Genomic DNA, 27,113 nt, shown 5'->3' with positions numbered 1-27,113 from the left:
ACATCAATCCATACTTATCTACTAACTAGATGGCCGCGACTTGGTTCGCGTGGATTTAGGTTTTTAAACATCCTGCGGGAACTCTATAATATTCCGGGATAAAAAGTAGCCTATGTCACTCTCCAGGTCTTTAACTAGACCTATGCAAACAATCACGTCGATCCGTTGCTCCGTTGCGACGTGATTGAAGGACAAACCAATAAACCAACAAACACACATCTTTCGCATTTATAATAAGGGTACCTAGTGATATTGTACCTAAATGCGAAAGTGTGTCTTTCTGTCTGCTAGCTTTTAACACCCACCTATTTAGCTGATTTTGACGAAATTTGGTACATACTTATAGGGATAGCTCGAGGATAGACGTAGGCTTTTTGTCCCAAAAAATCAAAAAGTTCCCTCGGGATTTTCAAAAATCTGATACCACGCGGATGAAGTCCCGAACATCATCTATTTGGTATAGAGATAGCTTAGATATAGGCTACATTTTATCCCGGAAAATCAGCTCCCTTGGTATTTTTCAAAAAGCTAAATCTACCAGGATGAAGTCACAGGTCAGTCATCATCTATTCTTTTTATATGTCTGACCCATCCTGGCTTCGCTCGAGTGGTATTTTTGTAAGTCGATGAGGAGTGACCAAAATTCCTGAAACTCGTATTTGTTCTATTTTGATTTTGATCGATATCCCGAAGTTAATTTTCGTGGTTAGATAATATAACATGAAAAATGACGGACTTTCATACAAAATTTCATCCCCTTCGCTCTGGGCTGGTTTCCGCACTTAAATGTTTCCGTCTGTTGTGTATTTTCATCCCCTATCTAACCCACTTAGAGGTGGAATTTCCAAAAATCCTTTCATGTGTGCCTGTTCGTAAAAGATTCACTATTTATGCCTCGTCTCTTGAAATAGGGGTGTGTAAGCTAGTATAGTACATTTGGTGATCCTCTCAAACGGGGGCGGAGGGGTGAATCGCTACAGTGAAGTCGCTGTAGGGAACCCTCACACTAACAATTGGAGGACAGACTACAGAGTCGCTAGAGTAGCCACAATACATCAGTATCACATTCCCTCCCTCGGCCGCGTAGACTGCACGCGTGTTTACGTAGCTCGCTTGTATTTACGTGAACTTTTCTTTACGTATTTTATTTTTACGTAAACGTTTCTCCATTTACGTAGTTTCGGGTGAAGTGACAATGGTGTTGGCCGACTTCTTGACGGAGACGCGGAGGAAATGGCTGCAGGTGCGTGATTTTAACGTATTTTTTGTTAGAGATGTAAGATTCGAAGTGTTTTTGTTATTTTTTGGTCGGTATGTGGTTCTGGATAGTTTTATTGACAGTTTGTTTCGCGTATGTAGACTGTACAAAGTGTCTAGACGTATGCAAGAATTTATTTGGTATAACTTTTTGAAGTAAGCAGTTTACTTATTTGTATAATTTCTAATTCAATAATAATATTATAAAGAGGTAAAGTTTGTAAGTTTGCTTGTAAGGGGTAATCTCTTGAACTACTGAACCGATTTTGAAAATTCTTTGACCAGTAGCTAGGCAGGTACATTATTCCTGAGTATATATATTTTTTTAATTAGAGATCCCTTTGATAATTGTAATAAGCTACCTGTGCGATGCCAGGGCGGGTCACTATTAGGTATACAAGGTTAAGACGTCCTCCTCCTATTTGGAAAATATGGGATTCGATTCCGGGCATGCTTTTCTAACTTTTCGGAGTTATGTGCGATTTAAGCCATCAAATATAAGAAAAACATCGTGAGGAAACGTAAATACAAGGTTAAAGGTTTCCATAGTTCTCAAAGGCGTGATGTAGTCTCCCAATACGCACTGGGCCAGCGTGGCGGACTAGGGCATAAATCCTTCTCATTCTTGGAGGAGAACCGTTCTCAGTAGTGATGATGGGTTGATCATGATGATGAATCAGGCACCGATATTAATTAGTAGAGTGTTCCATTACTTATCTAATACCTACATAGTAGCTGATGCCCGTGACTTCGTCCGTGTGGATTTAGGTTTTTGAAAACTTCCGTGGGAACTCCTTGATCTCCCGGGATAAAAAGTAGGCATTGTCACTCTCCAGGTCTTTAACTATACCCATGCAAAAAATCACGTCAATCGGTTGCTCCGTTGCGACGTGATTGAAGGACAAACCAACAAACCAACAAACAAAACACACTTTCACATTTATAATAGGGGTAGTGATTCAAATCTTCAGCAAACTTCGTTTGTATGGGGCACGTTCGAAGGATACTCCTTCAAGTACAAACACAAGTTTTTGTTTAAGAGCGTCACCCATGTGAATCGTGAAGACGACTCTGCTTATCTAACTTCAGAAGGTTATTTTTTGTCAAATTGTGAATATTTACAAACATATATTTTGGCAGATAACAAGATTTACATTGGTATGATAATTCGTAGTAGCTACTTTAAAATCTAGAATTTCCAAGGTAAGGACTGCCAGTGTTGAATGCGCCACAGTTTAGCTATCCTACAGTCTGAAATTATGTATAAGTTGTACATAATTAATTAGAACGAGAGACACATACAACACGCGTTGTGTATAGCGCTCTCGTTCTAATATACGAGTAGGTACATGCATGCATCTATATTAGGGCTGCCATACGTCCCGGTACACCGGGACAAGTCCCGCAGGCGTAAATCTCGCGATCATTGCTGTCAAACGTCCGGCTAGAGAGAGACAGCAATAGCCACAAAGCAAAATAAGAAGAAGAAGAAGAGAGACAGCAAATGAACAGTCGCATTGCTACTGCTGTCACGTTGCTGTCGCTACTGCAACATTTTACGTAATCACCCCGCCAGTCTGAAGCGTTGTATCTCGGTGTCCGTCAGTAAGTCAGTTGTCCCGGTTTGGCAGTTAGGACGTTTGTCCACTGCACCGCCACGCCGCCGTCAATGCACCGTCAAAGAAAAACGAGATTATTTTGAACGGAGTTCGGAAAGTGTAGTGGATACTTCATCTGTAAGCATTGACCCAAGAGATAACTGCCCTTGCCTTGCGAGTTCAATTTCAATTCAATTTCAATTCAATTTTAATTCAATTTCGATTCAATTTATTTAATTTTTTTATAAATATGTCTTTCACAATTATGCCTACTCCTCATAAATAATTTCCAATATTATGCTAGTTAACAAAATATGATCTTGCCAAAGGAGTGCTTACAGCCGTACTCAGAGTCGCTTAATCGTTACTTAAGTTTAGTTAAAACGAGACAGAGCTATAGGTATCTCTCACATAAATCTGTCTCGTTTTAACTCAATCTTAAGCGATTAGCGACTCTGAGTACGGCTGTCAGACACTCGTACTAAGATATCTTGTGTTAAAATGAGTAAGTTTGTTTCTTAACTGTATGCGTAGCTAAACTGTGTAGTGTTGTATGTTTGTTCGTAATATTAGTTCGCGATAAAAAGAGGAAACAGACCGGCAGGCGCGCAGGCGTCTCAATATTGGCACAGCGATGACGTCACACACAGTAGCCGGCAGGAAATATGGTACATCGGCCTTTAGAAAGAAATAGCGGCTTTGTAGAGCGTTGTCTCTGTCGTTGAGACCTACAATACGTCACACGTACAGTGCGACAAGGCTCTCTTGGCATTTAAATGACATTGACAGGGGACGCTGTTGGAGAACAAAGGCTTAGAATATTCAAACAAGAACAAAGGGGACATTTGACGGCAACGTTAGTTTCATTAGTTAGATTTTCGCCACGCGCCAAGATAGCCTTGTCGCACTGTATGAGTGATCATCATCATGATCAACCCATCGCTGGCTCACTACAGAGCACGGGTCTCCTCTAAGGGTGAGAAGGGTTTTGGCCATAGTCTACCACGCTGGCCATGTGCGGATTGGTAGACTTCACACACCTTTGAGAACATTATGGAGAACTCTCAGGCATGCAGGTTTCCTCACGATGTTTTCCTTCACCGTTATAGCAAGTGATATTCAATTAATTAAAACGCACATAACTCCGCCCGTGCCCGGGATCGAACCCCCGACCTCCGATTAGAAGGCGGACGTCCTAACCACTAGGCTATCACAGCAGTATAAGTGATAGAGAAGCCGAAATCTAGTTCTAATAGGTCGATGTAGGTAGGTGTAGGTAAAAAAAAAAAAATGATAATCTTTATTTGATAAAAAAAAAATACAAGGTATATACTTACATTATTTCTTGCCGACCACTGTAATGTTAATTCACTATTTAACAAAAAACCGGCCAAGTGCGAGTCAGGCTCGCGCAATGAGGGTTCCGTACTACAGTCGTATTTTTTCGACATTTTGCAGGATAATTCAAAAACTATGATACATAAAAATAAATAAAAATCTGTTTTAGAATGTACAGGTGAAGACCTATCATATGATACGCCATTTGATGTAGTCACTCACTTAGAAAGTTGAAAATACTAATTATTAGTTCATGACCACAATTTAATTTTTTTTGTGTGATCTAACCCTAAATTCACGGTTTTCAGATTTTTCCCCAAATGTCAGCTATAAGATCCACCTTCCTGCTAAATTTCATGATTCTAGGTCAACGGGAAGTACCCTGTAGGTTTCTTGACAGACAGACGGGCAGACAGACAGACAACAAAGTGATCCTATAAGGGTTCCGTTTTTCCTTTTGAGGTACGAAACCCTAAAAATACTTAAGTATTTTCATAACAATTAAAATATTATTATCATCGGTACGAAGTGCGAATAATATTTGTTTACTTTTTGATGTAACCACAGAATTTAAATAATGTGATAGAAATGTTATACCTATTCTGCCTTTTTTCTTTAGCATAGCATGTCGCATACTTTGAGCAAATAACTCTTTAATCATCACCGTGATGCTCAACTTATCGACGGCGAACTACAGAGCACGGGTCTCTTCTCAGAATGAGAAAGATTAAGAGCCTCGATAGCTCAACGGTTATGTGAAAGTGTGTTTGTTTGTTGGTTTGTCCTTCAATCATGTCGCAACGGTGCAACGTGATTGAAAGATTGACGTGAATTTTTGCATGGGTATAGATAAAGACCTGGAGATTGACATAGGCTACTTTTTATCCCGGAAAATCAAGGAGTTCCCACGGGATTTTTAAAAAAACCTAATTCCACGCGGACGAAGTTGCGGGCATCAGCTACTTAGTTCGAATTATAAAGCAGAGTTTAGTTGTTATCAAAACGACTCGACCCATTCCATTCCATTTGTATGCGCTGGCCTTTAGAGTAGGTATATAATACGCGACAGGTCGAGATGACAATCGTGGAGGGAACGCCCCGCATATCCGCACAGCCCCCGCGCTAACCTGGTGCGGGCGAGCGCGGGTGACGTGTGGATGTGCGGAACTTCCCTTCGCCTCATACCCCGATTGCCATCTTAACTTGTCGCGGACTATAGGTAGGTATGTGTTATTATTATTATTATTATTATTTATTTATTTATTATTTAATTAGAACGGCCATAAAGCCAATTACACTAATTAAACTACGAGTACAAACTAACATAAACATACATACAAAAATTGTTAAAATTATAAATTTGAGATGTGTTATGCAGATTATGTCGGAATTCACGCAAGTTCAAAGAGGAGAACTTTAGGTTAGGTTCAAATTATTGTCATACATGGAAATTCCAAATACGCCACTTTGTAGTTTGTAGTTGTACCTACGTCCTACTACGCTTCTACTAGGTAGGTATTAAAAATATGTAAAGTAAGCAAATAATAATTAACAAAAATATATGATGCATTAGTGGTGATATGATATATAATGGTCACGTGTTCGAATCCCGACCGTCTTTTAGAATTTTGTATAACAATATAAAGTTTTCTACTACTACTCTTAAAATTAGAGGTGGCCTGTGGTCTTAGTAGTGTAGACGTCGGCATCCTATTCGGGGGGGTCGGAGGTTCGATTCCGGGCACGCAATTCTAACTTGACGTTCAACAATGAGCGTTCTAAGCAATTAATTATATATCAATATAGAAGAATCGGGTTGTAGTCACGCGTTCAGTCGACGTTAGCCCGACTAGTTTCGAACCCATCCGGGGTCATTTTTCACAGGGACTCAGCGCGGTTGAGTCTCAACCAAGACGCGGTCGCGAGCTGACTCCCTGTGTGGGTTCGGAACTAGTCAGGCTTACGTAGACTCAACACGTGAGTACAGTTGGATTCTTCTGTATTCATAACTAGCTGATGCCCGCGACTTCGTACGCGTGAATTTAGGTTTTTAAATATCCCGTGGGAACTCTTTGATTTTTCGGGATAAAAAGTAGCCTATGTCCCTCTCTAGGTCTTTAACTGTTGGAACTGGCTGTAAACTAAATTGTTTATATTTAAATATGTTCTTATTCTTATTTTTTCTAAGAGTTTTTTGTTTTACATTCGATGACATATTCACTCACTTCAAATATATATCTCAAACAGGACGTCCAAATTTTTCTTTTTACTGATATTTTTCCTGTAAATTCTAAATATCCCAACATTAACTACCTATAACATGTAAAAAATCACACCGATCCGTTGCTCCGTTGCGACGTGATTGTAGGACAAACCAACCAACCAACAAACAAACACACTTTCACTTTTATAATAGGGGTGATGGAAATCACTCACGATAATTTAATCGCTAAAATTAAGTAGGTATCACTTGCTTTAACGGTGAAGGAAAACTGACTGAGACTGAGAGTTCTCCATAATGTTCTCAAAGTGTGAAACTGGGCAAGCGCGATGATCTAAGCCCTTCTCATTCAATCTATACTTTCTATTCTACTAATCTTCTATTTCACTTTCTACGTTGTAACAAAATATGTGTACCACAATGTGTGTCAAGGTCAACTGTCAAGAAAGTAGACAATTACGCTTTACCCACTGATAGTATAATATTTCCATAAAATTAATTTGTCAACATAATAATATTTATGGAAAATTTAGGAGTCAATAGTGGAGTGAGATGGCTTAAGACTAATTTCAATTAATGGGCTACTTGACTCATATCTAATTTCGTCCAATAAATCATTATTTATTATAGTATTTTGCTTAAGACAACGAAATATATCAATAACAATTATTAAAAACGCAGGATGGATATATAAATCCAATTTTAAAAAATACAGTTTTTATTTTTATTTGAAACGCAGAAAACGCTGTCAGCCATGATGTGACGTCATTAAATATGTAAACAAAGAAATGTCATCCCTATGTCACGCGGGGACTAACGTAGTATCCATATATATAAAATTTAGAGTCCTGACTAACTTATATATCAACGCACAGCCTAAACATCTAAACAGCTGGTCCTAGATACATGAAATTTGGTGGGTGTGTTCTTTGTAGGTAAAGAGAAGGTATCCACTAGGAAAGAATTTTTTGAAATTCCACCCCTGAGTGGGTTAAATGGAGGTTTGAAATTTATGAAGTCCACGCGGGCGAAGTCACGAGCATAAGCTAGTTTTTATATATTTCTAAAAACTCATAGTAAACGTAAAAAAATATCGTTTTCTCTGTATAAATTGAATAAGTTATTACAACAAAGTGATCTTTGCAAAAATAAATTTGGGTTGAAGTCGTTAGTCATATAGTAAGCAAGTCTTCGCGTGTTACGTATATTTATTTCACTGGGCACTCTAATCCACAACTTTCCTGTGGTCTTTATCGATGCGTTTTTTACATTCTCGGATGATACAATAACGAAAATTACTATACTTTTCATGTACACTAGTATAGAAGTCATGTTTATTAAACTTTGGGAGGTTATGCTGTTGTTTACAAATGCATGACGTCAGAGCACAGATAATCTATCGGCCAAACATGGCCGACAGTGTTTTCACCTGTCTAAGAAAAATATATTTTTAAATGAAAGTTTTACGGTTTTTAGGGCGCAAAAAAATATAGTGTTAATTTTTTTGATATAATAGCACAAATATTAACCATTTAAGACCAACTTTAAAAAAGTGTCAAGTAGCCTATTGTTCAAGTAACTTCCTAGGTAGACTATATACATTATTATTATTTGTACTCATTGGCTTATAATACTAGGTATAGACGAGGGCTCACAAACGAATTCACATCGCTCAAGTGGCCCTGGTTTGCACACGTATACAAATGTTTCTTATTAAGAAATGTAGTAAAAAGTTTTATAATATGAACAACTTCAGTTTATTAGGTTATTTAACCTTAACACTTGAACATAAAGTTTAATAACGATTGCAAAACATTTATATTTAAGACCTCTTGTCATCGACGATAAATTTAAAATAGGTAGGTATTCGAACTTTTCAAATGACAACAAAAATATTTATTCTAAAATAAAACTTAGCAGCTAAGCAATAAGTCTAAAAAAATTAGTTATTTAAAATAAGACTGGCTGATATTTTTCGGGCCGCATTTGAAGCATTTATTTCATTTCTAGAGCATTTGATTTCAATGTTTGTAATATATAAAGTATATAATATAGTGTAGGTACCTACATGACATGTTCTAATCGGGCAGGCAGACTGCAGAGCAGACCGCTGACCGCCTAGTGTCCAACTGATAACAATTAAGTTGATCGTCCACCGGCCCTAATCAACGAAATAGTAGGTAGGTATAATTAAGAAAGGACTCGCCATACTTACTAATTATATTGTGTTAACTGTCATGTTAATAGTACGATTTAGTATGGTTAGCCGCCCTGCCAGACGCCCTTAAAGTTGAAGGGTGTCTGGCAGGGGATTGCCACCATACTATAGGTATACAACGTGTACGCCATTGCATTGCATGACGTGATTTCTAATACTATTATGAAGAAAATATAAAAAAATAAACTTTATACTTACTTTGACGTAAGATGTTTTACGCCTGTGTTACCTGGTATCTCCCAAAGCCACCAAGATTCAAACTTCATAGTCGCTGATCGTTCCTCTTTGTGTTTACTTTAGACTTTTAACAAATAACGAAAGTCTATCCCTCGCGGCCTCTTAATGACATCACTAGGATTATCTTCAAAAAGTAAGAAGTTTTAACACGAACAAGAGTCACCGAATAAGTATCTTTTTTTCATATTTAAATAATATCCAGTGAATAGGCTGTGTGTAGCCTGTGGACTGTGGATGCTCATTATTTCAATATTTACAAATGATTTATAACAATAGATAGGTATGTCTATTTGTTCCCTCCTATCGGTTACTCACATTTGCAACTGTTAGTTGTAACTTGCTATAGGTAGGTCCCTATATCTACCTATCTATACTTCTATACCTAATAAATAAAATTGAAGTGTCTGTTTGTAATTTCGAAGTAACTACCTTTAATTAAGCTCATTTGGTTATTTGGACTGTACCGTAATTGAATCACACGCTTTTAAAATTGCCGTCTGTCTGTCTGTCTGTTTGAACGAGCTAATCTTCGGAATGGCTGAACCTATTTTGACGGGACTTTCACAGACAAGGATAAATCAAGGAGTATCATAGGCTACTTTTTTAACCAACTTTCAAAAAGAAGGAGTTGTGTTTTTCTACCTATATACACCGAAATCTTCTAGATTTCTAAACCGATTGGAGTAATTTTTTTTATCGATAGGGAAACTTTTACAAACTTTTACTCATACAAATGCAACAACTGACTCAAAAACTGTTATTTATTACCTATTTTGAATAAACCATTTGATTTGATTTGATTTGCGACATTGTCCCATAAAAATTGGATTCCAACTCCTCAATCCTGATGTTGTATGGGACCACCACAAAAATTGATGGGATTTAGAAACTGTCGGCTTAGTATGGATTTTTACGTTTATTGTCCGTGCCCCGTTGCAAGAGGAATATTATTAAAAGTCAATAAGTATTTAGGTACCTAAATTGTAAGTGAGTACAAATATTAGCATGATAACTGGTTCCGAGATGCGGCATGCCGACAAATAACGCCTATTGTTGTTGAATACACGCCATTATAATCATAAAGAGCTGATGATTATTGATAACTACAATAATAGACTCCATACTCGAATGCTAACTCAAGTAGATAATATATTGAAGTGTTACTAAGAAGCATAACTAAGGGATCGCTATACGCGCGTCAGGAGTTATGATCAAACATCGTGAGGAAATCTGCCTAGCCGAAAATTCTCCATAATATTTTCAAAACTATAGACTAGTTTCCTAGCAAGAAAAACCGGCCAAGTGCGAGTCAGACTCGCGCACCGAGGGTTCCGTACTCGGATATTTTTTTCGACATTTTTACGATAAATCAAAAATTATTATGCATAAAAATAAATAAAAATCTGTTTTAGAATGTACAGGTAAAGTATGGTAAAGAATGTACAGGTACAGTGTCTGGTCTGTCTGTCACGGCTTAGGCCGTGGCTAGTTACCACCCTACCGGCAAAGCCGTGCCGCCAAGCGATTTAGCGTTCCGGTACGATGCCGTGTAGAAACCAAAGGGGTATGGGTTTAATAAAAACTGCCATACCCCTTCCAGGTTAGCCCGCTATCATCTTAGACTGCATCATCACTTACCACCAGGTGAGATTGCAGTCAAGGGCTAACTTGTATCAGTCTGAATAAAAAAAAAAAAAAGGTAAAGCCCTTTTATATGATACCCCACTTGGTACAGTTATCTTACTTTATATAGCCATCTCAACCTGTGACCTACAATTTATGATTAATTTTTTTCTGGTATTTTTCTATTATAGTATTTGTAGAAATAATCTTGAGATCGTGTTTAATAACTTCGGGAGGATGGTCGTCAGGTTGAAATTATTATTAGGTACCTCGGTCTGAGTGGCCGCCTCCCCCCAAAGAATGTTTTATGATCTCGCACCCCCTCCAACTTGCCAAGTATTCTTTTGATCTATGATTTATATTCTCAATTTAGTAAGATACCCACTTTATTTGAAATCAAAAATGTTCCAGAATTTTCTTGAAAGTAGAACTTTGTAATCTGTTTTCTATTATATCTGTCAACTTGTCGAGTTTTCGTCTCGTTCGGTTTTTATTTGGAGTATGAAGAGATTAGGATAAATCTAACAGTTTTCGCGGACAAATACCCGGGTGCGGAATTCCGCTTTCGCGACGACGCAAAAAGTTAGGGATCTTAGTCATGTCCGGCTCATCCCCGGCTCACTACAGAGCACGGGTCTCCTCTCAGAGAGATAGGGTTTTGGCCATGTGCGGATTGTTAGAAAAGCACCCTAAGTTGAAGAGTCGCGGATTTTTACGTCATATACTCATAATACTATACACATATAGTATATATACATATACACATAATAAGATACTCATAATAGATAGCTATCTGCATGCCTTTCAGCTCAATCCATCCAGTAGTTTGAGCTGTACATTGCTAGATCAGTCAGCCAGTCAGTCGGTCACTTATATATATTTACATGTATATTTAGGTTTACAGTAGGTATATAGGTAGGTATATAGGGCATAGGTAATATATTGCGAATCCGCCCGCCCTGCAAATCTATCGCGTGCACTGACTTCTGATACGCACTTGACTAGTTTTGATTTATTTTCGTTTATTTATTCTTTTGCTTTCAAGTATACATGAAGCCCCGTCAGAGCATTGCAAAGTTAGGTACTTTTACAATAAATACATAGTAAATAATATATAACTATTATACAATTACATACAAGCTACCGTACATTATTTTATAAAAATAAAAATAAAAATCTTTTTTATTCGAATAAACTTTTACAAGTACTTACGAATAGTCTGATGCATCTACCACTGGTTCGGAATGCCTTTCCTACCGAGAAGAACCAGCAAGAAACTGAGCGGTTGCTCTTTTCAAATATTTGATATGGTACAGATAATAGATTTTAACTCTATTCATTATTGCCACAAAGCTAGTCCTTTGAGATATCTATGCCTATGTATGTAGGTACATCACGTAATTATAAATTGATATCTCCGATGTAGTAGGTATTCCCAAGTGATAGTCGCCACGCAACTTAGTTATTCACTAACACGCCCGAAACTCGGGACTTGTGAGCTTATGGTTAATAACTAAACTTTGCTGTAATCATTAACCTCGAAGTAAGAACGTACACAGCAAAACCAGCGTAATGTATCACATTACATGTCTCAAACTTGAGTTTCCACTACACAGTGTACACTCTATATAGCGAAATTGAAGGGACTGGGTGTATCTTCTTAAATATATAAAAGGATTGACTGACTGACTGATCTATTAACGCACAGCTCAAACTACTGGACGGATCGGGCTGCAATTTGGCATGCAGATAGCTATTATGACGCAGGCATCCGCTAAGAAAGGATTTTTGAAAATTCTACCGTTAATGGTGTGAAATAGGGGTTTGAAATTGGTATAGTCCACGCGGACGAAGTCACGAGCGTAAACTAGTTGCGTTATAAAGAGTTTTGGTTAAATGGAAAGTAAGAGAAAACAATGAAATTTTAATAATAAGTGGTTAGAAATAAAACGATAGTAGGAAGTAGCCAGTGAGTAAATACGTGCTAGGCAATTTACAACAAACAAAATATGAACACATTTCTAAAAATTCCATTGTGCGTACGAAATATTTACGACTCTTTATCAGTATGGTGTTTAAGGTCAGTGAAATTAATGTTTATTGAGGTCTCAATAATGACGTATTGTTTCGCTATTGAGAGTGGTTGCTACGCTATATAGAATGTTTCTATATAAGGGTACCTAACAATGTAAACCAAACAAACCTTAGCAATTTCTACGCTTAAAGGAGTTTTTCGTTAAATAAGGTTGTGTGTAGATATAGAGTTTACACCACACGAGTAGATATCTAAGACCAGCCCCCCAATTGTGTAAGAATAACCATTTGATGGCTATCGCAATCGTCAAGAAATTCTGCCCTTTGATTGGTTGATTCGCTGTTTACATTTTTTCACAGCCAATCAAAGGGCAGAATTCTTGACGATTGCGATAGCCATCAAATGGTTATTCTTACACAATTGGGGGGCAGATAGGAAGCTTCATACACTACAGGAATACATATTATATTCACACCACCTGTTTGTGTCGGTGTCGAGTCGGCGCACAAACACAAAAGTACACAAAACAGTACTAGTATATATTTTGTAACACAAAAATGCTAAACGCCGTCGTGGGAACGCGGGGGTGCGAGGGTGACACCTGTCCCGCAAACATGGCTGTTTTAATTTCTAGCATAGTTAGCTTGTTTTGAAAAGTATGTAACACATTACACATGGGCTGTGGGCTTCCAACATCAATGTCTGTAGGTAAATGTTAACCATGGCGGTTACTTTGACCGCCCAAATTCATTAATTAATTATTACGCGCACATGCGGCATTTTTAGGGTTCCGTACCTCAAAAATAAAAACGGAACCCTTATAAGATCACTTTGTTGTCTGTCGGTCTGTCAAAAAACCTACAGGGTACTTCCCGTTGACCTAGAATCATGAAATTTGGCGGGTAGGTAGATCTTATAGCAAATATTAGGGAGAAAAAATCTGAAAACCGTGAACAACCGTTACATCACACAAAAAAAATTAAATTTTGATCATGAACTAAAAATTAGTATTTTCAATTTGCGAAATAAGATAACTATATTAGGAGGGGTATCTTATGAAAGGGCTTCACTTGTGCATTCTAAAATAGATTTTTATTTATTTTTATGCATCATAGTTTTTTCATTATCGTTGTAATATGTAGAAAAAATACGACCGTCGAACCCTCCTTGCGCGAGGCTGACTCGCTCTTGGCCGGTTTTCGTAGTACAATTTTATATTTTAAATCCTTGTTTAGTTTTGTAACGATATGATTAATTTGTAAACGTCGCGAAAAAGAGGTTTTGACGACCTCCCGGGCACAGTTGCGACTTGCGACTTGCGACTTGCGACTTGCGACTTGCGACTTGCGAATTGCGAATTGCGACTTGCGAATTGCGATGCATGACAGCGGTGGTAGATTAATCCATACCTACTTACCTACTAATATTATAAATGCGAAAGTGTGTCTGTCTGTCTATCTATCTGTCTGTCTGTCTGCTAGCTTTTCACGGCTCAACCGTTCAACCGATTTTGACGAAATCTGGTACAGAGATAGCTTGCATCCCGGGGAAGGACATAGGCTACTTTTTATCCCGGAAAATTAAAGATTTCCCACGGGTTTTCATAAACCTAAGTCCACGCTGACAAAGTCGCAGGCATCATCTTGTTTAGAATAATTAAGACTGGTACTTTGGGAATTAGTTAACTAGCATGCCAACGACGTCGTCAGCGTGGATTTAGGTTTTTAACAATCCCGTTGAAATTCTTTGATTTTCCGGGACAAAAAGTAGTCTATGTCACTCTCTTACCTAGGTACTCATGCAAACAATCACATCGATCTGTTGCTCCGTTACGATGTTTGGATAGATTGACAAATATTGACAAACCGATATATTATAGCGATTTAGCATTCTAACCTAAAAAAACCTAATACTGCTACAGTAGGTAGGTACCTATTATATTTGTATCGAGGTTTTTTTTGCAATGCTCATTTGATCTATCGATTAGTTCCTTGATTTCGATCCGAAGTTTATATCTATTCAAAGTCGTAATCGTGATAGTTTGATAGGTCTCTTACCTACTATAATAAGTCCATGGTCTCTTAAATTTTGATTGACATGTTTTTTTGCATTCTGCTAATAGGGAACTACTTACCAGAGGTGCCTTTAAAAGCCCATCAATTTTGAGAAGTAGCATAATAGTCGTAGAATGTTATCGAGGATGGTATGAAGGGCGAGGGTGGTCGGCAGCCATGACCGGTCCTTGGCGTCGTGGTCGCTGGCCACTGACGCGGAAACTACACGCGAATACAACGGACTTTACGACCTTCGGGGTTACACAGGAATTTATTAATAGGTAACCACTAACCTGGCCTTGGAGATTGCTCACAGTTTCTCTACGTGATCATATCAGAAATGAGGAGATCCGTAAGAAATTCCGAGTTACCAATAGGGCTGGCTCATTTTTTGCGCAACGGATCAGCCTGGCTGTCCAGCGCGGAAATGCAGCCAGTATTCTTGGCACCATTCCACGCGGTCATGATTTATATAGTAATTAGATAAGGCTAGCTTTAAGTTTTATTGTAATAATAATAATTAAAAAAGTTACCAATATACCTCAACGGGTTGCGAAGCTGAAGTAGCAATGGGCACATACCTACTTAGTTTGAAAATAAAAAATACCAATTTAATTCTTTTTCCAATCATAGAAAAAAGGTTGTTAAAAATATTAAATAAGTACCTTATCTAGCTGATGCCCGCAACTTTGTACGTGTGGATTTAGGTTGTTAAAAATCCCGTAGGAACTCTGATTTCCCGGGATAAAAAGTAGCCTATGTCACTCTCTGACAAATAGCTGAGGTAGCTATTATGACGTAGACATCCTTCCTCTTAGAAAGGATTTTTGAAAATTCAAACCCTAAGGTTTAAAAAATTAGGGGTAAATACGTGTTGTGCAGCGGACGAAGTCGCGGGCATAGGCCAATAAACAGTTTCGAATATTGCGATCAAATTCAAGCAATGAAAGGCGCAAGTTTCAATAACAAAGTAGATTGAATTTCCGCCTGGAGGCCGTTCAAGAGTGTTGTTATCAGTTATCAGTGTCCATACCAATTACTTCACACAACAGAATGCTTAGAGGAGGCCGACGTTATTCAAAATAGGAAAATTTTCCCAATTATTTTGTTAGTACAGGTTTCCTCCGATATTTTCCTTCACTGTTAAAGCAACTACCTAGATAAAAAAAAACAGTCGTCTTTTTCAATAAAATCATTCAATTTGCAATGGAGAACAAAATTATACAAAACTAATGAATGAACCAGTTCTATTTTAATATTGGTATACTTAATACAGTAAAACAAAATCAAAGGACTTTAGATCCTACACAATTAAAGGGAGTATATAGATACTCACTTCAACTACTTACTGATAACACGTTATCAACCATTAGAAGCGATCGACGATCAAAGTTGAATACTCAACCCGTTTCCATTCCCTTTGATTTACTATCAGCACAGAATAAATAATAGCCGCACCACAGTGTAGCAAGCATACAGTAGGTACGTCACGTTAACGTACGTGACGTAACGTCATGCGCAGAGCAACATCAGGGACAAGGGACTCTTGTCCCTTTTTTTATTCATTACTAGCGACCCGCCCCGGCTTCGCATGGGTGGCAATGTAGATACTTATGTAGTGTCACTTCCATACTAATATTATAAATGTGACCGCCGCGCCGCCTCCGTCTCGTTTTGTTGCGCGTAATATTTGTTAATTTTCGATGGAAGCTTGATTTCTTCCGACATCTTGTTCAAATATCGTCATATTTCAACAAATTAACACAAACCAATATTAAATTATACCTATAAACCTTCCTCTTGAATCACTCTATCTATTGGTGAAAACCGCATTAAAATCCGTTGCATAGTTTAAAAGATCTACGCTTTCATACATACAGACAGCGGGAAGCGACTTTATTTTATACTATGTAGAGATAGGCAAACGCTTGACCACAATCACACACCTGATGGAAAGTGATGATGCGGCCTAAGATGGGACGCGTTTACCTAGAAGATGCCTATTTCACTCTTGTTTTAAAGATACCCGGGTTGTAATTGGTAGGAAACACATATCGTGGAAGAGTATTAGGTACCTACAAACCATAGCCATGCGTATGAGGAATGATGATGCAAAACGTTTCGTGCGTGTAGATGAGATGTCGACGACATAAGGATGGAAACTGTCCTATACCGATTAAAGTTTAATCGATATACCCCAACTCCTTTAAAAACAAACTGTCTGCCCGTCCGTCTGTCTGTGATTAGTGCAAGAATAATTGGTTTTACATGCCTCAATGGCAGATTTGCTATTTTGCATTATTATAGCACAATCTTTATAGTAAAATCGATTGAAATTTTAGGGTCAAGTATGGGTTAAGTAATCCCAGTGTGTTATGAAAACAACATGGCTAACGCAGTCTCCTGGGATGTACGCCCGCTTGTTCACTGTATATTTGCTACACTGTGGCACTGCTATCAGTCCGTTTTATCAACAATAGCTCTTAAACACTTATCGAATGTTAATTATTATAATTGTACAGATAGGTGTTGTGGACGTCGCGTCGTTAGTAAACAAATAAGTTATTATCTTCAATATTCATTAGGTAAGGGTGGAATGAAATACAATAGGTAAGTATATATGCCGCGACAAGTCGAGATGGCAATCAGGGAGGGATCCCCCCGCATACCCGCACAGTCGGGCTGAAAGTTGCGGGCATAAGCTAGTTCATAATATTATTACCACGTGTTTTTTTTGGGTTCCGTACTTCAAAAAGAAAAAGGAGTCCTTATCTTCTATATATATAAAATTCAAAGTCCTGACTGACTGACTGACATAGATATCAACGCACAGCCTAAACCGCTGGTCCTAAAGACATGAAATTTGGAGGATCTATTCTTTGTACAGAGTAGGTATCCACTAAGAAAGGATTTTTCGAAATCCCACCCCTAAGTGGGTTAAATGGGGGATGGAAGTTCATATGAAAGTCGGTCATTTTTCAAGTTATTTGCATGAAAATTGGTATTTGTGTTTTCGGTCACAAATGAAGAAATAAGTGTTTCAGGATTTTTGGAAAATTCGCCCATAAGGGTGGTAAAATAAGGGATGAAAGTTTGTATGGGAAAGTTTTAATTATTGATATTATAATTAACTTAAATTAATAGCTAAGAAACGACTATGAGAAATCCCCCCCCCCCCCCTTAAAGGGGTGAAATGGGGGTTGTTCAGAGTGCGCGTCCTGATGTTATAAAGTTTGTTTCTGAAAAAAAAATGCCAGTTGTTTCCTGTAGGCCACGCGGGCGAAACCGCAGGCAGAAGCTAGTTTCCCTATATCGCAGCTTTTCAATATAGCTTTTCAACCGTGCGCTGCGTGATAACAGATAACGCATTATCGACATAACAGCGAGTCACGCTCAAATGCCGACACACCCGCAGCACGCAGGCCGCAGTCTGCCTCGCTTGCGTCAATACTCTCCTAGGGCGATTCCTTCCTAGTTCTACCTACGTATGCCAGTACAGAGAAGCCCGCTTTAGTTTTAGTCTACGACATTGGACATTGGATCAATGTCTGAAAAACGCTCCAAGGCACAATCAAGTGAAATTATTAAGATTTAGTTTTTAGGGTTCCGTACCTCAAAAGGAAAAACGGAACCCTTATAGGATCACTTTGTTGTCTATCTGCCTATCTGTCTGCCTGTCGGTCTGTCAAGAAATCTACAGGGTACTTCCCGTTGACCTAGAATCATGAAATTTGGCAGGTAGGTAGGTCTTATAGCTGGCTTTAGGGGAAAAATCTGAAAACCGTGAATTTGTGGTGAAATCATACAAAAAAAATGTGATCGTGAACTAATATTTATTATCTAGTATTTTCAATTTTCGAAGTAAGATAACTATATCAAGTGGGATATCATATGAAAGGGCTTCACCTGTGCATTCTACAACCGATTTTTATTTATTTTTATCCATCATAGTTTTTGAATTATCGTGCAAAATGTCGAAAAAATAGGACTGTAGTACGGAACTTTCGTTGCGCGAGCCTGACTCGCACTTGGCCGGTTTTTTTTGAAATGCCAAGGGAACTCTTCTCTTGCTCCGCATTTGCGGATGCAGAAATAGGAAATGAAAGTTTGTATGACAGTCCGACATTTTTCAAGCTATTTCCATTAAAATTGGGATTTAGGTTTTCGGTTACAAATGAAAAGATACGTGTTCCAGTACCCGTAGTACAAGATTTTACGTCTCACCAAACGAAACCAAATTCGAGAGTCGAAATACTTCCGCGTTACAGTAAACTGGATCTTAAATGCCTTGTTTTAAAGCTCAAGTTTGTCTACACTTCTACAGCCAGCGCGCCAAGCGGAAACATTGCGAAATTAAAATCAGTGGCATTGAATATTTGACTTCAATTCAAGGCTGTTTAGGTCCATTTTACTGTAACGCGGAAGTATTTCGACTCTCGAATTTGGTTTTGTTTGGTGAGACGTAAAATCTTGTACTACGGGTACAGGACTTTTGATAATTCCACCCCCACGACGATTTTCTAAATTTCACCCGAGCGAAGCCGGGGCGGGTCAGCTAGTAGGTAGATACTTAGTATTTATTATGAACAAACTATTTACAGCTGGGTGAAAATTACGATATTATGAAAATAAATATTCCTGAATATTTCTTTTATTTGAGACAGTTTTCAGGGCAACAGCAATACATTCATCGATCTTCAAATAGGTCAACTTCCAGGTTAACGTGATTTGATTTGGTAGATTGCTTTGTATACGTTTGTATTAGATAGGTCTACCGTCGCTTCACATTGTTTAGATAATGGATACCTATGTCAGGCGGAATAACTATCATCGATAAAAAAAGTCAGTAAATACAGAAGACCGAGTACACTAGGTCAGGTCAGGGGTCAGATCAGGGGTCATTACTTAAAAACCAGCCTCCCTGGCGCAGTCGTGAGCGCTGTGGTCTTAATAGTGGGAGGTCCCGGGTTCGATTCCTGGCAGGGGTTTGGAATTTTATAATTTCTAAATTTCTGGTCTGGTCTGGTGGGAGGCTTCGGCCGTGGCTAGTTACCACCCTACCGGCAAAGCCGTGCCGCCAAGCGATTTAGCGTTCCGGTACGATGCCGTGTAGAAACCAAAGGGGTACGGTTTAATAAAAACTGCCATATCCCTTCCAGGTTAGCCCGCTATCATCTTAGACTGCATCATCACTTACCATCAGGTGAGATTGCAGTCAAGGGCTAACTTGTATCTGAATAAAATAAAAAAATAAAAAAAACCGGCCAAGTGCGAGTCAGACTCGCGCACTGAGGGTTCCGTAGTACCTACGGAATATTTCGTATTATCGTCGTATTTTTTTTCGACATTTTGCACGATAAATCAAAAACTATTATGCATAAAAATAAATAAAAATCTGTTGTAGAATGTACAAGTAAAGCCCTTTCATAGATACCCCACTTGGTACCTATAGTAATCTAACTTTGAAAATTGAAAATACTAATATTTTGTTCATGAACACATTTTTTTCTGTGATGTAACCACAAATTCACGGTTTTCGGATTTACTTATTCCTTTACTTGTGTTATAAGACCTACCTACCTGCTAAAGGAGATCGCCCGTGAACGGGCCCTCTTTTGTGGCATCGTGTCAAAACTTAAATTAAATTTAACAAAATGTGTTTTTTTTAACGATTATATGTTTTATTACGACTTTTTTTCACTATATCATTGAAAATATCCACAATTACAGTTAGAATCGTAAACATCCATTTAATTTGAAGAATTAATAATTAAATATAACCTCAATATCAGCAACATAAAAAATAAGATTTCTTTATAACCAGGGTGCATAAATGGAAATTGTTTGCAGAATACGAAAAGGTAATTATTTGTCTACAAAACCAAATTAAAACTATGGTGACATAAAAATTATATTAGGGGGGGCCCAAAGCTCCTAAGAAAATGGGCAATCTCCTTTGATTGATTCTAGGTCAACGAGTGAGATGTGAGGTAGAGTCAGTGTTTCCATATGTAAATCGAGAATTACCGTGTTGAAGGGTTAAAATTACGGTGTTTCTAGATTAAATTACGGTGGATTAGCTAAAAGAATACCGTGTAAATTACCGTGTCATTTTTAAAAGAAAAAGTCACGAATTTGCTTTTTAATCAATTATTAATATTATTCTGAATCTGACTCTCCTAGCATCTTTTTCATAAACGGATTTATTCATATTAATATTTTGTTAAATCTCATTAATTTTACATTTCACTCCTTCCTAATTGCTTGAATAAGGACGAAAATAGATTGCTGAGATTTGATGCTTAAACCGAGAGCAAGAGAAATGTTGCCATTACGAAATATGCTAACGTGACTGAGATTCGTACTCGTATTGCGCAGTATATTATGAATTTTTAACGTGATTTTTGTATTACGGTGACACGGTCAAGGTAATGGCTATATTACCTTGACGGTAGATTAGGGCTGAATTACGGTGCATCTACGGTAATTACCGTGTACATGGAAACACTGGGTAGAGTTGATAATCCTAATCCTATAATAATATTATAAATGTGAAAGTGTGGATATTTGGATGTTTGTTATTCAATCACACAAAAATGGCTGAACGGATTTGGATAAAATTTGGAATGGAGATAGATTATACCCGGGATTAACACATAGGCTACTTTTTATGCCGGAAAATCAAAGAGTTCCCGCGGGATTTTGAATAATGTAAATCCACACGGACGAAGTCGCGGGCATCAGCTAGTAATTAATATATGAAGCGCGTGCTCTGTTCATTGGCTACTGACCTGGTATTGGTGAAATTCTAGCTGTCACCTAATTGTTCACTCATTGCACTGACATAGCTAATTAACGATGTTATCCTCCTGAGTCCCGACCGAATTTCGGCCACAGTACCAAGCGCCTGGCTGGAGAGTGGAGATGACTCAATTTCAACAAAGACAAGTATAGTACGCGACAGGTCGAGATGGCAATCAGGGAGGGAACGCCCCGTACACCGTCACGGACTATACGTTAGAAATAATCAAAATATATAAAAGGAAAAGGTGACTGACTGACAGACTGAACTATCAACGCACAGTTCAAACCACTGGAAAGGCATGCAGATGCAGATATGGGCGGCCGGCTTGCGCCCCCTAGGACTCTGCACCCGGGTGCACCGCACGCCTTGAACCCCCGGGTAAAGACGGCCCTGTGTTTGCCCTGGATTTTTGAAAATTCATCCCATAAGGGGGTAAAATAAGGGTTTGAAAATGTAGTCAACGCGGATGAAGTCGCAGGCATATAAGTTAGTCACGAATAAGTAGAGTTGAGAACGATACAGGAATATTAAATACACCCGACGATTTAGGAAGACCTCCCTGGCGCAGTGGTGAGCGCTGTGGTCTTAATAGTGGGAGGTCCCGGGTTCGATTCCTGGCAGGGGTTTGGAATTTTATAATTTCTAAATTTCTGGTCTGGTCTGGTGGGAGGCTTCGGCCGTGGCTAGTTACCACCCTACCGGCAAAGCCGTGCCGCCAAGCGATTTAGCGTTCCGGTACAATGCCGTGTAGAAACCAAAGGGGTATGGGTTTAATAAAAACTGCCATACCCCTTCCAGGTTAGCCCGCTATCATCATAGATTGCATCATCACTTACCACCAGGTGAGATTGCAGTCAAGGGCTAACTTGTATCTGAATAAATAAATACCCTTCGTGCGAGCGAAGTTGCGGTTAACAGCTAAGTATACCTTATCTTCCAATGACCTAGAAATAATAGCAAAAGGGACCAAATATTTCACGGGTAAAAAAGTCATAAACGGTTGAAAAAGCAATGTTTCCACAAAATGAGTATCGGAAAGTCATTTGGCGATATCTACACGACCCAATAACTCCCGGCACGATAACTGCGCAGCGCAAGCACAATCAGCGTGACAAAGCTTTCTCGCGGTTTTCTCATGGACAAAGCTTCTTTTATTCCATCGATATAAATGACAAGATGTGCCCAAGAGAACAAAATTTTTCACGTTTTTGGAACCAAATAAATCAGCACCACTCTTAGATACTAATGAACGACCCGTTTGAAATCCAGACGTCATTCACTGAGGTTGCATTGGTGCTAAAGCACCACTGAATCGGTGCCATTTTGTTTGTTCAATGGCTCTGTCCATACGAAGTAATATACATGTATAAGTCAATGTTTTATTCCATTAGGTACAAGTTAGCCTTTAACTGCGAGCAAACGAGCAGGTCACTTGATGTTAATTGATTACTCTTCGCTGAACACTTCACTCCAGCTATACAAGCTCGCTCCTAGGCGCGACCTAGGCGGTCTACTCGGCTTTGCTGAGGGGCCATCACCTCTCAATAATTACTCAAATATTAAATAAATCTCATGACGTGACTAACACAAACCTTTTCCTTCTTTACAGGCCTTCAAACTCTTCAAGCGCAACAAAAGTCGCAAGAGCGCTCGAAACCGAGTCTCCCCAGCGCTCGTGCGCTCTCCATCCTACAGTGGCACAGTAGACGCGACTCCAGAGATTGACTTACAACGCTTCTGTCCTTGTCGCACCTCCCTGCCGCCTTCAAGAGTGAACGAGACGTATGAAAACATCAACGAGTCTTTTTACAGCAGCTACGACAGCTATGACTCCCAGAATGGCAGCTTGCAAAGCTGTAATAACAGTCAGTCGAGTAGATGGGACTCAGCGTACGGGTCGAGCAGAGGTAGCCCGCATAGAGCGGTTTACTACGCCGCTGTGACGTACTGCACGGCGCATGACAGTGAAGATAGCAGCAGCATTCACACTGAGTACACTCTGCTTGATGTGGACCCGACTGCAGAAGACGAGCATGCGCAGAACGTGCTCAATGAGAGCCGCGAGATTGTCCTAGAAGCTTCTCTCACAGAGCAGACACCTGCGCTGCTGTGACGCAATGCGGCACATACGACGTCAAGTACAGCAACGGAATACACATTGAATATACTCTGCTGGCCGCAGAAGATAAGCAAGGATAGCGGCTTACAGAGAACTGTATGATTGCTAAACTGTGTAATTTTTTTTATTGTAAATAGATAACTCCGAAAATACTCCTGAGTGTGTTAAGGCATTACACTTTTATCTATAGATATTTCATCTATACTATTATTATAAATACGAAAGTGAGTCGGTCCGTCTGTCTGTCTTGTCTGTATGTCTAGTATGCTAGCTTTTCACGGCCCCACAGTTTAACCGATTTTGATGAAATTTGGTACAGAGTAAGCTTACACCCGGAGGATCCGTTTTATCCCGGAGTTCCCACGGGATTCTTAAGGGCCTATCCGTTTAACCAATTTATATGACATTTGGTACAGAGGTAGCTTGCATCCCGCAAATTGACATAGATGACTTTTCATCCCGGAAAATCAAAGAGTTCCCGTGGGATTTTTAAAAACCTAAATCCACGCGGACAAAGTCGCGGCCATCCTCTAGTATTTGCATAAATTGTAGGCAAATAAATTCTTTTAAGATTATTTAGCAGAACCGATATCTTTTTTTTTTACTTTTAACCTTTTTTCTAAGATAGTTCGCTCTAATATAAATTGGCTCAAATTAAAACGTGAAAGCCTTAAAGAAAAAACTTTTCGTAGTTAAAATCTTTGATCCTCAAGACAATGGTAATTAGTACATACTTACAATAATTTTCTAAGAAAATTGAACTTTCCTACGTCTTCTAGAAATTAATTTAAAGAAAATGATTGCGAAAATAATTGGTTTTCTTTTGTTAGCTTTTCCTAAAGCCTAAACGAATGTTTGAATTTAATATTACAAGTATACAAGTTAAATTAAGTTGTAATAATGAGACTCAAGAACAAATCTTTCGTAATTATTATATTTATTCAACATTTTGTGTAAACCTATGTTAATCAAGTTTTCCTCTCTCGACTCGTGGTCGGTTGAAATAATAATACCTATAAAAATTATTTAGATTAGGTACCTACTATTATACGCCAAAAATACATTTTGGTTATCTTGCAGACTGCGTTCTGAACTGGGAATTATGTTATCCTACATAAAATAAATATTAGGTAATTCATTTTATCAAAATACGTAATTTTGCTAATCTATGTAGGTATACTATGTACGGCCACCAACCAGCTCAGCGCTGTTGGTCAATCAACTTACAGTTTCAACTTACGTGTAGGTATTAGATATTATGATACAGTACCTACGCTTAGTATAAGATTTTACGTTTCACCAAACGTTGCTAAAATTCGAGAGTCAATACCGTCAAAGTGAAATGGACCTAAAGAGTGTAAAATTGAAGTCAAAAATACAATGCCACTGATTTTAATTTCGCAACGATTCCGGTTGGAGCGCTGGCTGTAGATGTGTAGACAAACTTGAGCTTTAAAACAAGGCTGTTAATATCCAGTTTACTATAATGCGGAAGGTTTTCGACACTCGAATACTATCAACGTTGGTGAGACATAAAATTGCTTTTTGGGCAAAGTAGGTATCATTGAATGGCTAAGTTGGCTAGCTTGACGGTAACTATGCCATTCAGGACGTAGGATTTAGGAAGGTGGAATAAGCCCTTTAGAAAATAAAATTCCGGAACAATTTGTTCCGTGTGGAATAGGCATAATAGGAACAGCCAAAAACTACCTACACCCGTCTTACATACACCTTTAATTTCTATAACGTCGTCAGACGATTACCAAAGTTATTGTGATATTACATAGATATAATATACCGAATATATTGATATAGTGTACGGCCTTACAAAAATAAAACAAGCCTAACTGATTAACAAATTGACAGGAACAATTTTGAAAGTTTTGTTCTAGTTCTTATTTGTATTTTGTAAGGCCGTAACGGCGATTACGCACTGCACTTCCGTAATCCGAGTTATATCCGTCATCCGTGAGAATACGCGATAATCTACGACATATTATTATGTCATAAGCTACCATACAAAACAAAAAGCAACGTATTTTCTCGGACTCGAGTTGAGTGCGTAACCGCCGTTAGGCAGATAGTGTTTTGATCTCAAATAAATTCTATTAGGTGTAATCTAGAATTAAGTAATAAGTTAATTCCTACGGTACATTGCCATTGTAATGCAATTTATTATTGTAAGTAATAATAATAATAATAATAATATAAAGAGTATTAAAAATTAAATTTTCTTTTATTTGTCATATCACCTACTAACTACCTACCTACTACTTAATTAATGTTTATTAAGTTTCAACTTCAACCTATGTACTTCTTCTTTATGTGCATAAAATATAAATTATGGAGTTTCGGGTCGCAGTAATGAGTCCAAGTTTCAGGTTTGTCAAGCCTTAAATGACTTAAAAAGTCTAACAGTGGACTCATTACTGCAATCAAAAATTACTTTAATAAATTAGCAAAAATTACTGCAATAGGCATCTTCTAGGTAAACGCGTCCTATCTTAGGCCGCATCATCACTTTCCATCAGGTGTGATTGCGGTCAAGCGTTTGCCTATAATGAATACCTACTGTAGATTATTTCTTTTAAGTAATTAGTTAATAGGTATCTTCGTTGCAGATAGGCACCGAGGACAAACCTCTGTGGTTTTTTCGGTGTTTTTAGTTTAAGCTTTTATTTGTATGTATTTTTATTTGATAATAAATAAATAAAAAAAAAAAAAAAAAAGGAATAATAATAAAAAAAATCCCAAACCCATACTGGCCCCACGTTGGGCGCCAAGACGTTGCAACGCACCAACCCTCAAGTCCGTTACGGGTGCAGTGCGGCGCCGCACGACGTTGCCGTGTGGCATAGTATAGTGATTTCTATGTAGGATGCCGCTCGTGCCCGCGCCGCACCGCCAACGCAAGGCATCGTGCGGCGTCACACTAGGTGGACAGGCGTGGTGGGTCAGCTAGTGACAAATAATATGTATAAAAGCTTAGTACTTACTCGTATTACAATTTACAACCCCTCTAATATTCGTCAATATTTCAATAACCCAATAACTAGTTTCGCATCAATAGCTTAGCGAACCGAAATCCTGTAACTGGTTACACGGGTTTACTTTGTATTTGCCTACAATAACAATCACACAGGATTTCGGGAATTTTTGCCGGCAAATATTATTCGAACAAGAATGCCTAATTAGACGAAAAATGGCTTAAACATAACATGAAGAGAAAAATATATTGCTTCCTTTATTTTGTTGAATGTGTTTCTCCCCTATTTATTATGAAACTAGCTCATGCCCGCGACTTCGTCCGCGTGGAATTAGGGTTTTTTTAAAATCCCGTGGAAACTCTTTGATTTTCCGGGTTAAAAAGTAGCCCATATCACTCTCCAGGCCTTTATGCATGCAAAAAAACCGGCCAAGTGCGAGTCAGGCTCGCGCAACGAGGGTTGCGTACTACAGTCGTATTTTTTCGACATTTTGCACGATAATTCAAAAACTATGATGCATAAAAAATATAAATAAAAATCTGTTTTAGAATGTACAGGTGAAGACCTTTCATATGATACCCCACTTGATATAGTTATCTTAATTCGAAAATTGTAAATACT

General features: G+C 38.3%; 2 protein-coding genes across 2 annotated transcripts in view; one reads left to right on the top strand and one right to left on the bottom strand.

The window, feature by feature from the left end:
* Positions 1 to 27,113, bottom strand: part of LOC138404240 (uncharacterized) — a 126,354-nt gene that overhangs the window by 74,387 nt on the left and 24,854 nt on the right. The gene's annotated exons all lie outside the window — the stretch shown is intronic.
* On the top strand, positions 1,075 to 25,699 carry LOC117988458 (uncharacterized). Its single transcript, XM_034975611.2, is given in 3 exon segments — positions 1,075 to 1,243; positions 22,996 to 23,490; positions 23,492 to 25,699. Coding segments are annotated over 3 exon segments (600 nt in total). The 5' UTR covers positions 1,075 to 1,195; the 3' UTR covers positions 23,549 to 25,699.

The sequence above is a fragment of the Maniola hyperantus genome, chromosome 2, assembly GCF_902806685.2.
Source record: "Maniola hyperantus chromosome 2, iAphHyp1.2, whole genome shotgun sequence".
In the NCBI taxonomy this organism is placed as follows: Eukaryota; Metazoa; Arthropoda; class Insecta; order Lepidoptera; family Nymphalidae; genus Maniola; species Maniola hyperantus.
Note: the sequence above shows the minus strand (reverse complement) of the source record. Positions and strands in the feature narration are given on the sequence as shown.